This window comes from Artibeus jamaicensis, unplaced genomic scaffold, assembly GCF_021234435.1.
Source record: "Artibeus jamaicensis isolate MK-2021 breed Jamaican fruit bat unplaced genomic scaffold, CSHL_Jam_final contig_700, whole genome shotgun sequence".
NCBI lineage: Eukaryota > Metazoa > Chordata > Mammalia > Chiroptera > Phyllostomidae > Artibeus > Artibeus jamaicensis.
Genome location: NW_026521930.1, coordinates 9,502,088 through 9,515,063, shown reverse-complemented (window position 1 = coordinate 9,515,063; position 12,976 = coordinate 9,502,088). Strand labels below are relative to the sequence as shown.

Below are 12,976 nucleotides of genomic sequence, written 5' to 3'. Positions count from 1 at the left end.
GGGGTATCAATCTGCACAGCTCCTAAGGGACCAGGTCCATCACTGTGGTGTACGTTGACCAGAGCCATTAAGCTGCCGTGGGCTTGAACAGACCTTCATCTGCTCTGCTCAAACCCCCCTGGGCCGGCAGACCAACACAATGGGAGGTTCTGTGCCACCACCTCAGACTCAAATGCAGTGCAGGTTTGTTCACCCAGCCAAGGCCCTAAAGCAGCTGTGAATGAATAAAAAGGCATGTCTGCTCCATGGTATATACACATTTGCCTGACGTGCAACCCCTGCAGTTCTGGGTAGTGGCAGCACTTGCCCCTGACTATTTGCTGACTTCACGTGCTGCCCAAGGTACAAGGACAACCACTCTCGCAGGGTAGGAAGTTGGGGCTCAGAGGTGATCAGCGGCCCTCAGCCCTCACCCTTCACCTTCCCGCTTTTGCAGCTGCGTGGACTTCCCAGTGGGTAGGGATACCTGGTCTGCACTGCTAACGAGCTCCTGTTTGCATGGGGCCCGTGTGTGCCGTACACAAGGCGAGGCTCCCCACACCATTAAGTCTGCATTCCTGAAAGGCAGGGGTCTTGGGAGAATTGTGGGTTCTGATAAATGTCTACCCAAATTCCCTGAGGGATCGACCTATTTTAGGACTTTTCCCTTTTCCATGGCTTGTGCCAAGAGAAAACCTGCTGTTCCCCCGCCTCCACCCCGTGGTCCTCTTCTCTCAGTACCCAGGGCTGGACGGGGAAGGGCCTGCTGGTTCTGTCTGCCCTTCTCACTCCCACATGCAGCCCCCTTTTCTCGGGGGGGGGGGGGGGCTGGGACAAGCGCTTCAAACACTCCTGAGGCCTTGCAGGCACAGTGCAGTAAACAGAGGCCGCAAAAAGGAAGCTTCCCCAAGTCTCCATTAGAAGGAGATCAACTCCTCTCCTTGTTGAGGTAAATCACTTACCTTTAGGTAGCCTTTAAATCAGGGGTGTCAACTCATTTCACTGGGGGCCATGTCAGCTTCACGGTTGCCTTCAAAGGGGCGAATGTAATTTTAGGACTGTATAGCTACTCCTTAGCTAGGGGCAAGGAGCTTGGCACTGACGCTGGGTAGAAACAAGGTGCCAGGCTGTGTTCAGCCCGCAGGCCTTGTGTTTGCCACCTGTGCTTTAAATGGCTGATTTCTGATAAAAAGCAGCACCCGGTTTCAGAAAGCAGAGCACCTGCTTTGCTTGTCCTGGGAGCAACCACTAGACCAGCTCCACCCAGCTCTGTCCTCGACTGGGCAGGGGAGGGGCCAGGACCCGCAGGAAGTCCTCAAGGGGCTCCTGTCTGGTCATCAGGCCCCGCACACTCAGCCATTTCCCTGGATTCTGGTTCATGGTGGAATGGGAAGATGTGGATAGGGGCCGGGGGAGAGCTGCACACCTGGTAGTGAGGAGTAACCCTGTCCTCAGAGGAACCCCCCCCACATTCACCCTGTGACTGTTGGGGTCCCATTGGAGAATGGAACCCAGCCATGGGCTCCCTGAGCCATCAGAGGGCCCTTCCTGTCCTGCAGAGTTCCGGGCCTTCGGTCATGTGGGGGGTCCAGCTGCAGTGCCTGCGTGTGCCTCCCTGTTCCAGCACATGTACAAACAGCAGTGTTTATATTAGAGCAGAGGTGCGGGGGAGATCCGGCAACAGCATGCACACCGCATGGTAGAACATGAGACTGTTAACCCCCCAGCCCCCTGTGCTCTGACTGGGGGTCTCCATGCAGCATGCCTGAGAAGAGGGGCCTCTGAGGCTGGTTCTAGACACTTCTCAAAGGACAGGCTTTCCAGAAAGTTGGAAAGCAGTTTCAGGCCGGCCCCTTGGCTACCCCGGCTGCCTCGCTCAGAGGCGCCTCTCTGAGCTGATGAAGTGCAGATGTGAGTGCTGTCCACAGGCTGGCTCAGACAACAGGAAACTCTCACGACTTGGATGGAGACCAGGCAGTGTTTACTTCTTGGAATGTATGTCGTATGCACAAGCCCCAGAAGTGCACACTGGAACTGAAGCTGCCCGTGGGGAGAAGGGCAGGAGCTGCGCATCGTGCTGATGCTGTGCTGGAGGCGAGCTGCAGACGCAGCCAGCCCTTCGAGTCTACGTTCTTGGTCCATCATGCATTCCACTGTGTGGAGAGGTGCCTGCCCCCACTGTGGTGTGCTTGGGCAGCCCTAGCCCAGCATGAACAGCCAAGTTTGTGCTTTCAGCATGTGTTTTTTTTAGCCCTCGCTTGGCAGAGATTGATTCCCAGGATGGAATCCTCTGTCGCATATGTGCACACAGCACACCCAACGCTTCTAGTCTAGGCAGGCACAGTGAGTCCAGTCAGTCTCTGGCCCCTGTTCTCTGCCCCCAAGAGTACATGATGCGGGCAGAGCACACAGCCATCCACATGGGGAGATGTGAAAGCCCAGCTCTGCCCACTGGGAAGAGTGCCAATACACAGCTCCCAAGGGTCTCTGCCTGTTCAGGTTACTTTCCACTTTAATTGGATGCAGATATCAGCGGTCTGCTTTAAAGACAAGGGACAGGAAGAGACCAAAGAGGTCACCCTCAGCCCTCACTCTCACCACCACACTTAAAGAAGGTTGCAATTGTGAAATCTTTTGGAAAGGGAGTATAAAAGGTCCCCTGTCTAATCAGCATCTTGCACAGCAGGCCTGGGAAGGTCCGGGTGAGTCCAAGCCCCAGACCACTACCTACCACCCAGTGCTGCCCATGCCTACTCTGCAGCTGAACCTTGAAAGCACTAAGGTGTGGGTTGGTTTTTTTTTTGTTTTTTTAAAGATTTTTAAAGTTTATTTTTAGAGGGGAAGGGTAGGAGAAAAAGAGGGAAAGAAACATCAATGTGTGGTTGCCTCTCATGCACCCCACATTGGGGACCTTGCTGGCAACCCAGGCATGTGCCCTGACTGGGAATTGAATCAGTGACCCTTTGGTTCGTAGGTTCACACTCAATCCCCTGAGCTACACCAGCCAGGGCACACCAGGGTATGTTTAAAGGGGAATGAGCCGTGGCTGGTGTTGCAGGCCAGGTGTCCAGTGGGGTGCACACAAAAGGCAACCACACATTGATGTTTCTCTCCCACTCTTTTTCCCTCCCTTCCCCTCTCTCTAAAAATAAATAAATATTTTTTTAAGAGAAGGGAATGAGAAGTCTAGGGAGCAGTGAGAACTTTTCATTATCTCTGTAAGTGGGAAGAGAGAAATTATATAGAATTGACTAGAAGCTCTGGGTGAGAAGCTGTGTCTGCTTTGAGATTCCAGATTTGGCCTGGGACTCGGTGCTTTTACCAGCTGCCATTCCTAGAACCAGTGGTATTTTGAGAGGTGTGTGCACCAGGGCCAAGTCTGCCCCCAAGACCCTCAGGGCTCCCTGCAGCCTCTACGTCAGGAGGGGCAGTGTCCAGGCTGCATACAGGTGTGTGCTTCTAGACTACTGGCTATACACCCGCAGTGCTGCACGTGCGTTCCATCTAGCCCGTGAGGATGAGGGAAAGACAAGCTGCAGTCCTCTGCTCATTACAAAGAAGGGTGTTTGGTACAGAGAAGGTGATTTCTTGCCTAAGGCTGCTGGATGGAGAAGGGGCGGAAGGGGCCTGACTCGGACCTTGCACTGCTGGCCCAGGGCAGGAGACAGAGCTGCAGCCCCTGAGCTGGCCGTGTTCTAGGGCTCCTGCTCTCTCAGAGCATGTTCCTCTGAATTCCAAAGGGGAGGAGTAGAGTTGCACCGTGACTTTGACACATTGGAAGGTCCACCTCTGGCTCGTGTCCCACAAACGATGGACCGCTCTGTGCTCCTCGGTGCTGTAGGAGGTCCCTGTGGGAGGCAATCAAAGGGCCCTGAGCTCCAGCAGGCCTCCCACCAGAACTTGTCCTGTACAGGTCAGCTGGGGCCCGCCACCCTTGTACTTTCAGCCATCCCTTAGTAGCCATATCTAGCAAATTTTCTAAAGTCTCCACAAGACCCACATAAAGCCAAAACCATATGAAAGTGTACATTTGTTTGTAGGAAAGGGCGCCTAGATGTTGGGCATTTAGACCACAGACACCCACAGTGAGGCCTATCCTGCTGGGTAGACACCAGCCTCAGTCTGTCCTGGTGCTGCCCCCACCCCCAGAGCTGTTTTTACCCCAGTTATGTCCATGTCATGAAACCTGAGACGAAAGTCTCCCATTAATCACATAGCCCCCCACCCAGGTCCTCCACATCCCACATTCTGCTGTGCCTCACAGGGGGTCTGGGCTCACCAACCCTGTCCTCTCATACATGCCCCTCCCTCACCCATCCTCAGCCAACTCTCAGGCAAAGCTATTAGGAAAATGCCCGCAGTACTGGGCCTGCAAGCTGGGCCTGCAAGATATACTCAGAGCATCTCCTCCTCACCATGACCTTGGCTGCACGTCTCAGAGGCAGCTGGGCCTGGGCCTATGAGCAGAGTCCCCTAAGTCCCTCATGCTGCTCAGCTGAGCCCAGGTGGGAAGCAGCAGCCCCAGCCCACTTGCTCCAGGGGCTGCCCAGGCTGAGGCTGGCCTTTGTGTAAAGGGAAAGCCTCGAGGAGCAGCTGGCAATTTGAGGGGGATGAGCCTGGGTGTCTTCTGTGTGTAAGTGTGTGTACAAGGGTATGTGTGGATGTGAGCGTGTTGTTGACTACCTGTACCTGAGTGTGCTGGGTTGCATGTATGAGTGTGTACAGGTACATATGTTTATAAGCAGATGTACGTGGGCTGCAGGTCTTCAGACAGGAAGACGTCCATTTTGTCTGTGAGAGATGAGGCAGTGAATGCATTTATTTCCTTTGCCTTCATGTGTGGAGCTCGCACTGAGTTGTTTATATGGAAAGGCCTGTGTCTGAGCTCAGGGTGGGTAGGGCCAGAATCAGTGGGCTGAAGAACTGCCCAGAAGGAAGGGCCAGAGAGCCTCCTCTCAAGCGGCCCCTGCAAGGACACCTGGTGGAGTCTGGTGGAGTGTCATCATCCCTGTAGGGTGGCCATGCAGGATCTGAGATCGTTTCCAGGCTCACACTGAGCCTGGGGCCTGCCAGGGAGTGGGGCAGTAGCCCCAGGTCAGCCGCCCGTACATACAGGCGGCTGTTCCGTCCCCTCCTCAGCTCGCTCCGCGGGCCCCGGACCTCGCCTCCACTCAGCTCTGGGACAGGAGACGGGAGGGCTGTCCTCGCCCCCCCCCTCCATGGGGGTGGTGGGTGTGGGGAAGAGAAGCTTGTGTTTGCTGAGCAAATGTACTGAGACAGGAAAGAGTTGTGGGCATTTGTCAACCTGCACAGAAGGCCCTTCTCTCTCTTAATGGCAGGAATTTCTCCTGTCCACTGCAGGGGAAATGCAGGAATCCTGGGGATGTGGGAGGGAAGCAGGGATAAGGAACAGGGGTCCCAGGGCCCCGCAGGAGCAGGTGCCATGGGAGGTGGTGCACCAGCCAAGGGACCCAGGAGACAGGTGTGTTTTCTTCTGGGGAGTATGTGGCCCCTGGTCTGCCCAGTTTTCTGTGGGTGGAGCCCATTCAGCTCCTGCATCTCCCCCTTCTAGGTGACGATGCCTGTCCACATAGGTCCCCAGCACTCTGGAAGTGGTTGAGATAGGGCCCAATGTCGGGGGACTGGAAACTAACTGAGTTACCATGCCCTTTACCGCAGCGAGGCTGTCTGGGAGAACATGGCACGCGTGTGTGTGAAGACCCAGCGGCTGGACGTGGCCAAGGTGTGCCTGGGCAACATGGGCCACGCACGTGGAGCCCGAGCACTGCGGGAGGCCGAGCAGGAGCCAGAGCTGGAGGCACGTGTGGCCGTGCTGGCCATACACCTGGGAATGCCGGTGAGTCAGGAAACGACAGGCCTGCCGCCCGGGGGTGCTCCTTGGTTCCCTTCACAACGGGGATCTGGGGCTGAGCCCCGGCCGTGGAGGTGGGGCTGCCGCTGGCTTTGGTGGCAGGAGGGCCTGTTCGGCCAACCTCAGAGGGGGACCATGATGTAACAGGTCTGTCCAGAAAGTATCCCGCCATGTAATGGGAAAAATAGAGGCATTTAATGAAGAAGATACGAGAAACATTGTAGCTCTGGCTGGTGTGGCTCAGTGGATTGAGTGCTGGCCTATGAACCAAAGGGTTGTAGGTTCAATTCCCAAATCAGGGTACGTGCATGGGTTGTAGGCCAAGTCACCAGTGGGGGCTTCACGGGAGGCAACCACACGTTGATGTTTCCCTCTCTATTTCTCCCTCCCTTCTCCTCTGTCTAAACATAAATAAAAATTTTTTGTAAAAAGAAACATTGTACACAGGACAATGACACTTCAGTCCCCTTCAAAGTAGGCACCTTGGGACCTCACACAGTTCTCTCAGTCCCCATCAGCTGCCCCGTCACATTTTCCTGAATCTCATCAATGGTCTGAAATCTCTTCCCTTTCAAAGGTGATTTTAATTTTAGGAAAAGCCAGAAGTCACAGGGTGCCAGATCTGGGCTGTAGGGGGGCCGAGTCACCTGGGTAATTCGGTGTTTCACCAGAAAACTCTGCAGGAGACGTGGTGCACGAGTGGGCGCATTGTCGTGGTGAAGCTGCCAGTCACCAGCTGCCCTTAGCTGCGGCCTTCTGAATCATCCGAATAGTTTCCATGGAGGAATGTTCAAACTTCACACAAACTTTGATGCAGATTCGTTGCTCTACTTTCTCAGTCATTTTGAATGAGACAGCCACACAGTACACACGCTCACTCAGTGGCATCTACTTCCCCCACTCACTAGTACAGGGAAGGCATCATTGTTCACGTATGCCCATTCCAGTCCACTCTCCTTGGCCGCCAGGTTACACTAATGTCGTGCAAACCATTCTCGTTATATTAACAGTGGTTGGACTTTTGGGGGGCAGACCTCATATTCTTCTTATCTGGGCTATTTCTTTGCAGGGAACACAAACCCTCTTAAACTAGCTTAAGCCAAAAAGGAGGGCAAGGCCCCCGAGGAGTCCTCACGGACTCTCTCCTCTCCAGGAGGCAGAAGCTGAGTTGCCTGGCAGGGTGGCCTGTGGCAGGGGCAGCTCAGATAGCCTGCAACCATGTAGAGGCTGTGGGGTCAGATCCTCTGAGAAAAAGGCTGGGGGACACCCATGTGACTGGCACGGGGAGGAGCTGAGCACAGCTGAGTGGTCTGTAGGGGTGAGCGCAGGTTACTCTGAGGGGCGCTGAAGCAGGAGCAGTCTCCTCGCTTATGGCGTGCAGGGACGTCCCCATAGAGACGGACCTGGGTGGGGTCAGCCCTTCCTGGGCATGGGGATACCACGTCGGCATGTGGCATTCTTCTTGTAAGTCTCAGAAGACATCCTGAGGTGTGTGTCTGTCCCCTGTGTTTGTCATGGGCTTGCCGATGGCACATGTGGCATCTGCAGTGGGTCATGTGGTGGCCAGAGCAGTGGCTGCACTGACATGCACTGTCTTCTTCAGGAGGAGGCTGAGAAGTTGTATAAGAAATGCAAGCGCTATGACCTTCTCAACAAGCTCTACCAGGCCTCCGGCCAGTGGCAAAAAGCCATTGAAGTTGCTGAACTTCACGACCGTGTCCACCTGCGTACCACCTACTACAACTACGCCAAGCACTTGGAGGCCAGCGCCGACTGCAGCCTGGCCCTCAGCTAGTGAGCAGGGGGCCTCTCCAGACTCACTCTGGGATAGGCCCTGGTTGCCTCTTGCTTTTTTTCTGTGCCCCAGTGAGGTGGCCATAGAGACTTTCAGAGGAATTCTAGACTGAGGCACCTTCATAGGGCAGGTGGAGACATCAGTGAGTGTCTTTAAACGGGAGCTTGAGTTGTTGCTTTAGGAGAACTCCAAGGTGGAGCCATTGTTTCGCCCTGCCTCCAGGTTCTGGGCATGTTAAGAGGCCTGGGCTCGGCTGGCGGTGTTGCTACAGCCCCAGTCCAGCATGGTGCCACCCAGGTTAGTGCTGGTGGTGGTGCCTGGAGGCCTGGCCACAGCTGAGCCCTCTCCATGAGCAGCAAGGAAGCCCCCCTGCCTCCTGACAGAGGGTCCACAAGCCTCAGAGCGGTAGTCAGGGGGTGAGGCTCCACCCTGTTTCCACATGTTCAACACGGGCTGTGACAGTGGGAACTAGCTGCTCTTTCTGCCCTCTTGCAGTTACGAGAAGTCAGACACCCACCGCTTCGAGGTACCCAGGATGCTCTCAGAGGACCTGCAGTCCCTGGAGCTCTACATCAATAAGATGAAGGACAAGTGAGTGTCCCCTGCTGGGCTAGGGGCTGTGGCAGGTGGAGGCCACGTTTGCATCTGGAGGCTGGAGGCCTGGGGCTGCTCAGAGGAGACCCCCTTTCTGAGCTTTACATGTGAGAGTGTGAAGCATTTTCTTGGTCCCTCAGAGCCAGATCCCAGGGTGCTGGGCCGGGTTGTGAGGAGGGGGCTTTTCATCTGAACAAGGTTCCTTCAGACCCAGGGGACCTCACTCTTGTCCACCCACCTTCCATGTGTCCTGGCTTCTGGTCATGAGAAGTGCACTCTGAGGGTGGCGTTTGGGAGCCAGGGGCTCATTTCCAGTGGGAGTGGGGACCTGAGGTGTAGCTTGCGGGCTGCTTACAGAACCCTGTGGAGGTGGTGGGCCCAGTACCTGGAAAGCCAAGCAGAGATGGATGCCGCACTGCACTACTATGAACTGGCACAGGACTACTTCTCCCTGGTCCGCATTCACTGCTTCCAGGGCAACATTCAGAAGGTAAGTGTGTACCAGGAGCTGGCCCTGTGAGGGGAATGGGCTGGAGACAGGGTCCCCAGGGTCTCTCTGGTGTTTTTCTAGGCTGCTGAAATAGCCAACGAGACAGGAAACTGGGCTGCGTCCTATCACCTGGCTCGGCAGTATGAAAGCCAGGAGGATGTGAGGCAGGCAGTGCACTTCTATGCACGGGCTCAGGCCTTCAACAACGCCATTCGTCTGTGCAAGGTAGGCGGCCACACGCAGCACACACAGTGTGGATGGAGACGTGCCACCCCTGATGGTTAATCCCAGGCAGGTGGGAAATGGTGTGTGGTCATTGTTTCCCACAATCTATTAAGAAAGTTCCAGACAGAAAAGTTAAGAGAACCGGGCCCCATCACATCCCCAGTCTGGGTCAGTTTCTACCACTAAGGCCTCACTCTGCCAGCCATGTGCATCTCGGCCCCTCCTTCCCACCTTTTGTCCTCCCTTACAGTGTTTGTAAAGCAAGGAGTTGTCACTGTGTTGTCCCCAGGGCTCCTGAGCCTGCACTGAAGCTGGCTCATTGCTTAATGGCCTTATAAATAGTACGCCTTTCACAGGAAGCTGTTGGACATCCTGCATCCATAAAAATGTTTCAGCCCAGGGTCTCACATCTGAAAAATCCAAACTGTGGAGACCCCTCATGTAAGTTAGTTCTCATGATGTTTGTTTAATGAGGAAAAAAGGAAACCTCTGAAAATGTTGACGCACAAACCCAGTAAGGCATACGACACTCATTGGAACCCACGGTCACGTGGATCTGTGTGTGTCAAAGAGCGGAGGTGGGCTCCCCAAGGCAGCGTTCACGGACCTGAGCAGGAACCACTGAGCACCTGTCCCCCTTCCTGCAGGAGAACAGCCTGGATGACCAGCTCATGAACTTGGCCCTGCTGAGCTCCCCCGAGGACATGATCGAGGCAGCACGCTACTATGAGGAGAAGGGCGAGCAAATGGACAGGGCAGTCATGCTGTACCACAAGGTGAGGGCCAGCCCTGCCCTGGACCTGAAGGGGTACGGCACAAGGCTCCCCGGGGCCAAGGGGACTTGTTTGTGTGCAAGGGGACCACTCAGCAGTCTTGGGACCCAGAGTTCGGACAGCTGCTCAGAGTTCCCCTGCTATCCACAGGCCGGCCACTTCTCCAAGGCCCTGGAGCTGGCCTTTGCCACCCAGCAGTTTGTGGCCCTGCAGCTCATCGCGGAGGACCTGGATGACAAGTCAGACCCTGCGCTGCTGGCCCGCTGCTCAGACTTCTTCGTTGAGCATTGTCAGTACGAGAAGGCAGTGGAGCTGCTGCTGGCTGCCAAGAAGGTATGGGGTCGGCAGGGTCCCTGCCAGGCACATACTTGGGCACTGCAGCCCAGGGTCACTGTTTTCACAACACGGTGGACAAAGCTTCACTGTGTCTCGTGATCACAGCTTCAGGAGGAAGGCTTTGGCTGTGGTCTGCCTGGTGTGAAGGGGCCGAGACAAGCTCACCTTGTATAGCTGCCTTGCTGTCCTTTCCACCTGTGTCTACAAATTATAACTAGGGAGTTCCACTCACCTGGTGTGTGTGTGTGTGTGTGTGTGTGTGTGTGTGTGTGTGTGTGTGTGTGTGTGATAAAGTGCAAGAACAAAATTGAAAGTTTACCATTTCAGCTGTTATTTAAGTGCACAGTACAGTAGCATTCAGTGCATTCAATTTTCATGCAACTCATCTCCAGAACTCTCGTCATCTTTGCATCTTGTCCCCAGTGAACAGCTCCTGCTCTGCCCCCCTCTGCCAGGCCCGGCGTCCTCCGTCGTACTTCCTGTCTCTGTGAGTCTGACTGCCCTAGGGACCTCATGGAAGTGGAATCACACAGTTGTTGTCCTTTTGTGTCTGGTTTATTTCACTGAGCTTAGTGTCCTCAGGGTTCGTTCATGTTATAGGATATTGCAGAATTTTCTTCCTATGTAACAATGAATCACATTCTACATTTTGCCCTTCAGTTCATCCACAGATGGATACTTGGATCATTTCCACCTTTTGACTATTGTGAATAACATTGCTATGAACATCAGTGTAACTAACCTCTCTTCAAGACTCTTTCAGTTCTTTCGGGCATTTACCCAGAAATGGAATTGCTAACTCATATGGTAACTGTGTTTTGATTTTTTGAGGAACTGCCACAGTGGCTGCACCATTTTACATCCCACCAGCGGTGCACCGGGATCCCAATTTCCCCAGGTCCTCAGCATCACTTGTTATTTTTTTCTACTTAACACAAAGTTCATTGAGCCATCCTCGTGGGTATGTGCACTAATCGTTCCCAAGTAGAAAAATTCCCCTTGACAGAGACTGAGTGGAGACAGAGAAAATTGTTCGTCATACGAAGGTAGCCTATCCAGTCAGAAGGCCTTCCTTCCTGCAGCCAGATCTGTGCAGCTTTGTCTCTCACTGCTGACTGGTCAAGAAATAGTTAAACAAACGGATGGAAAGGGGCCCATCATGTTCTAGGTGAGAAGGACCCAGTAAATGTGCATTGGATCCTCCCTCAGGCAGTCTCAGTCTTAATCGGACCCCAGGAAAACACCACAAGGCTTTCTCTAGCTGGATAATGGATTCTGTAGTTTCACAGTGAAAAGCAGATGGTTAGGAATAGAAGACAGGAAAAATCTGAAAAAGAAAACTACCGTATTTTGTCCGGTGTAATGCACATACACGTTTTTGGCCCAAGCTTTCAGGAAAAAATCTGTTTTAATTTTTTAATTCAGTTTTTATTTATTTATATTTAGATACTTGGTTTTTGTATGATAAAGGAAGTTTATCATACAAAAGTTTTCTTGTATAATATGTCTGAACATATTATACAAGAAAATTTTATGTAACAAATAATTAAAAAACAGAAGAACAGATACAGGGAACAAGAAATTTTGTGTACCAGTAAAAAATTAGTACTACTCATGAATAACGCGCATCCTTATTTTTCCCTCAAAAATTTGGGCAAAAAAGTGCACATCGCACATGGCAAAATACGGTAATAAAGGTGATTAAAGCACCCAGATCATAAAGTGTAACAAAGCTGGAATAATTGGGATCTGGTGCTTGATCAGACCTACAGCCAGTGGGAAATACTAGAAAACCCAGAAGTAGAACTGAGTACGCGTGCACACAGAGTGTGAGGTGCAGGAGCATTCACAACGGTGGAGCAAAGATGAGTTGTTCGGTAAATGGGGCTGACACAGCCAGGTGGCCACTGGGGCAAACAAGTCAAATCCTGCTCATCTCGAGTGAATCTCTGATGGGTCCAGATTTAAGCAGTCAGTGAAACAGCAGCAGTTCCACCAGAAGCCACGAGGTGTCGTGTTGTGCTTTCTTAAAGGAGGGAAGGCATTCTCTTTTCTTTTTAAAAAAAATTATATTGCCTTCTCTCCCCTTCTTCTGCCACTCCCCTGTTGCTAACCCTCCATGTGATCTTCATTTCTATGGTTCTGCTCCTGATCTAGCTGTCCTCTTAGTTTGCTTTTGTTTTAGGTGTGGTTCTTAATAACTGTGAGTTTGCTGTCCTTTCACTGTTCATTTTTTTTATCTTCTTTTTCTTAGATAAGTCCCTTTAACATTTCATATAATAAGGGCTTGGTGATGATGAACTCCTTGAATTTGATCTTATCTGAGAAGCACTTTATCTGCCCTTCCATTTTAAATGAAAACTTTGCTGGATAGAGCAATCTTGGATGTAGGTGTTTGGATTTCATGACTTGGAATACTTCTTTCCAGCCCCTTCTTGCCTGTAAGGTCTCTTTTGAGAAATCCGCTGACAGTCTGATGGGAACTCCTTTGTAGGTGACTAATAAGTAGCATAGACGGTAGGTAGAAAATAGATAGGGGGGAGGGCAAGAATAGTAGGGGAAATATAGAATCTAAAGAACTTGAGACATGTGGCCATAAACTAAAGGGAATGGTGGGGGAGAGGGTGTGCAGGGTGGAGGGGAATGAAGGGGAAAATAGAACAGCTGTAATGGCATAATCAATAAAATATGTTTTAAAAAATTATATTGTACTGACTAGGTTATTATAGTTGTCCTCATTTTCCCCCCTTTCCCCCTTCCTCCAAGCACCCCCCCACTCCCTCAGGCAGTCCGAACCCCATTGTTCATGTCCATGGTCAGGCACATAAGTCCTTTGGCGACTCCCTTTCCTGTACTGTACTTTACATCCCCATGGCTATTCTGTAACTACCAGTTTGTCTTCTTAATCCCTC

General features: G+C 52.5%; 1 protein-coding gene across 3 annotated transcripts in view; it reads left to right on the top strand.

Annotated features, from left to right (window-relative positions):
- IFT140 (intraflagellar transport 140) overlaps positions 1-12,976 on the top strand; it is a 100,580-nt gene that overhangs the window by 70,375 nt on the left and 17,229 nt on the right. For all 3 annotated transcript variants that reach the window (XM_037157130.2, XM_037157129.2, XM_037157131.2), the window contains exons 19-25: positions 5,659-5,836; positions 7,455-7,645; positions 8,142-8,237; positions 8,598-8,730; positions 8,812-8,955; positions 9,603-9,731; positions 9,879-10,061. In XM_037157130.2, coding sequence (XP_037013025.2) covers positions 5,659-5,836; positions 7,455-7,645; positions 8,142-8,237; positions 8,598-8,730; positions 8,812-8,955; positions 9,603-9,731; positions 9,879-10,061 — 1,054 coding nt within the window. The remainder of the gene's footprint in view (positions 1-5,658; positions 5,837-7,454; positions 7,646-8,141; positions 8,238-8,597; positions 8,731-8,811; positions 8,956-9,602; positions 9,732-9,878; positions 10,062-12,976) is intronic.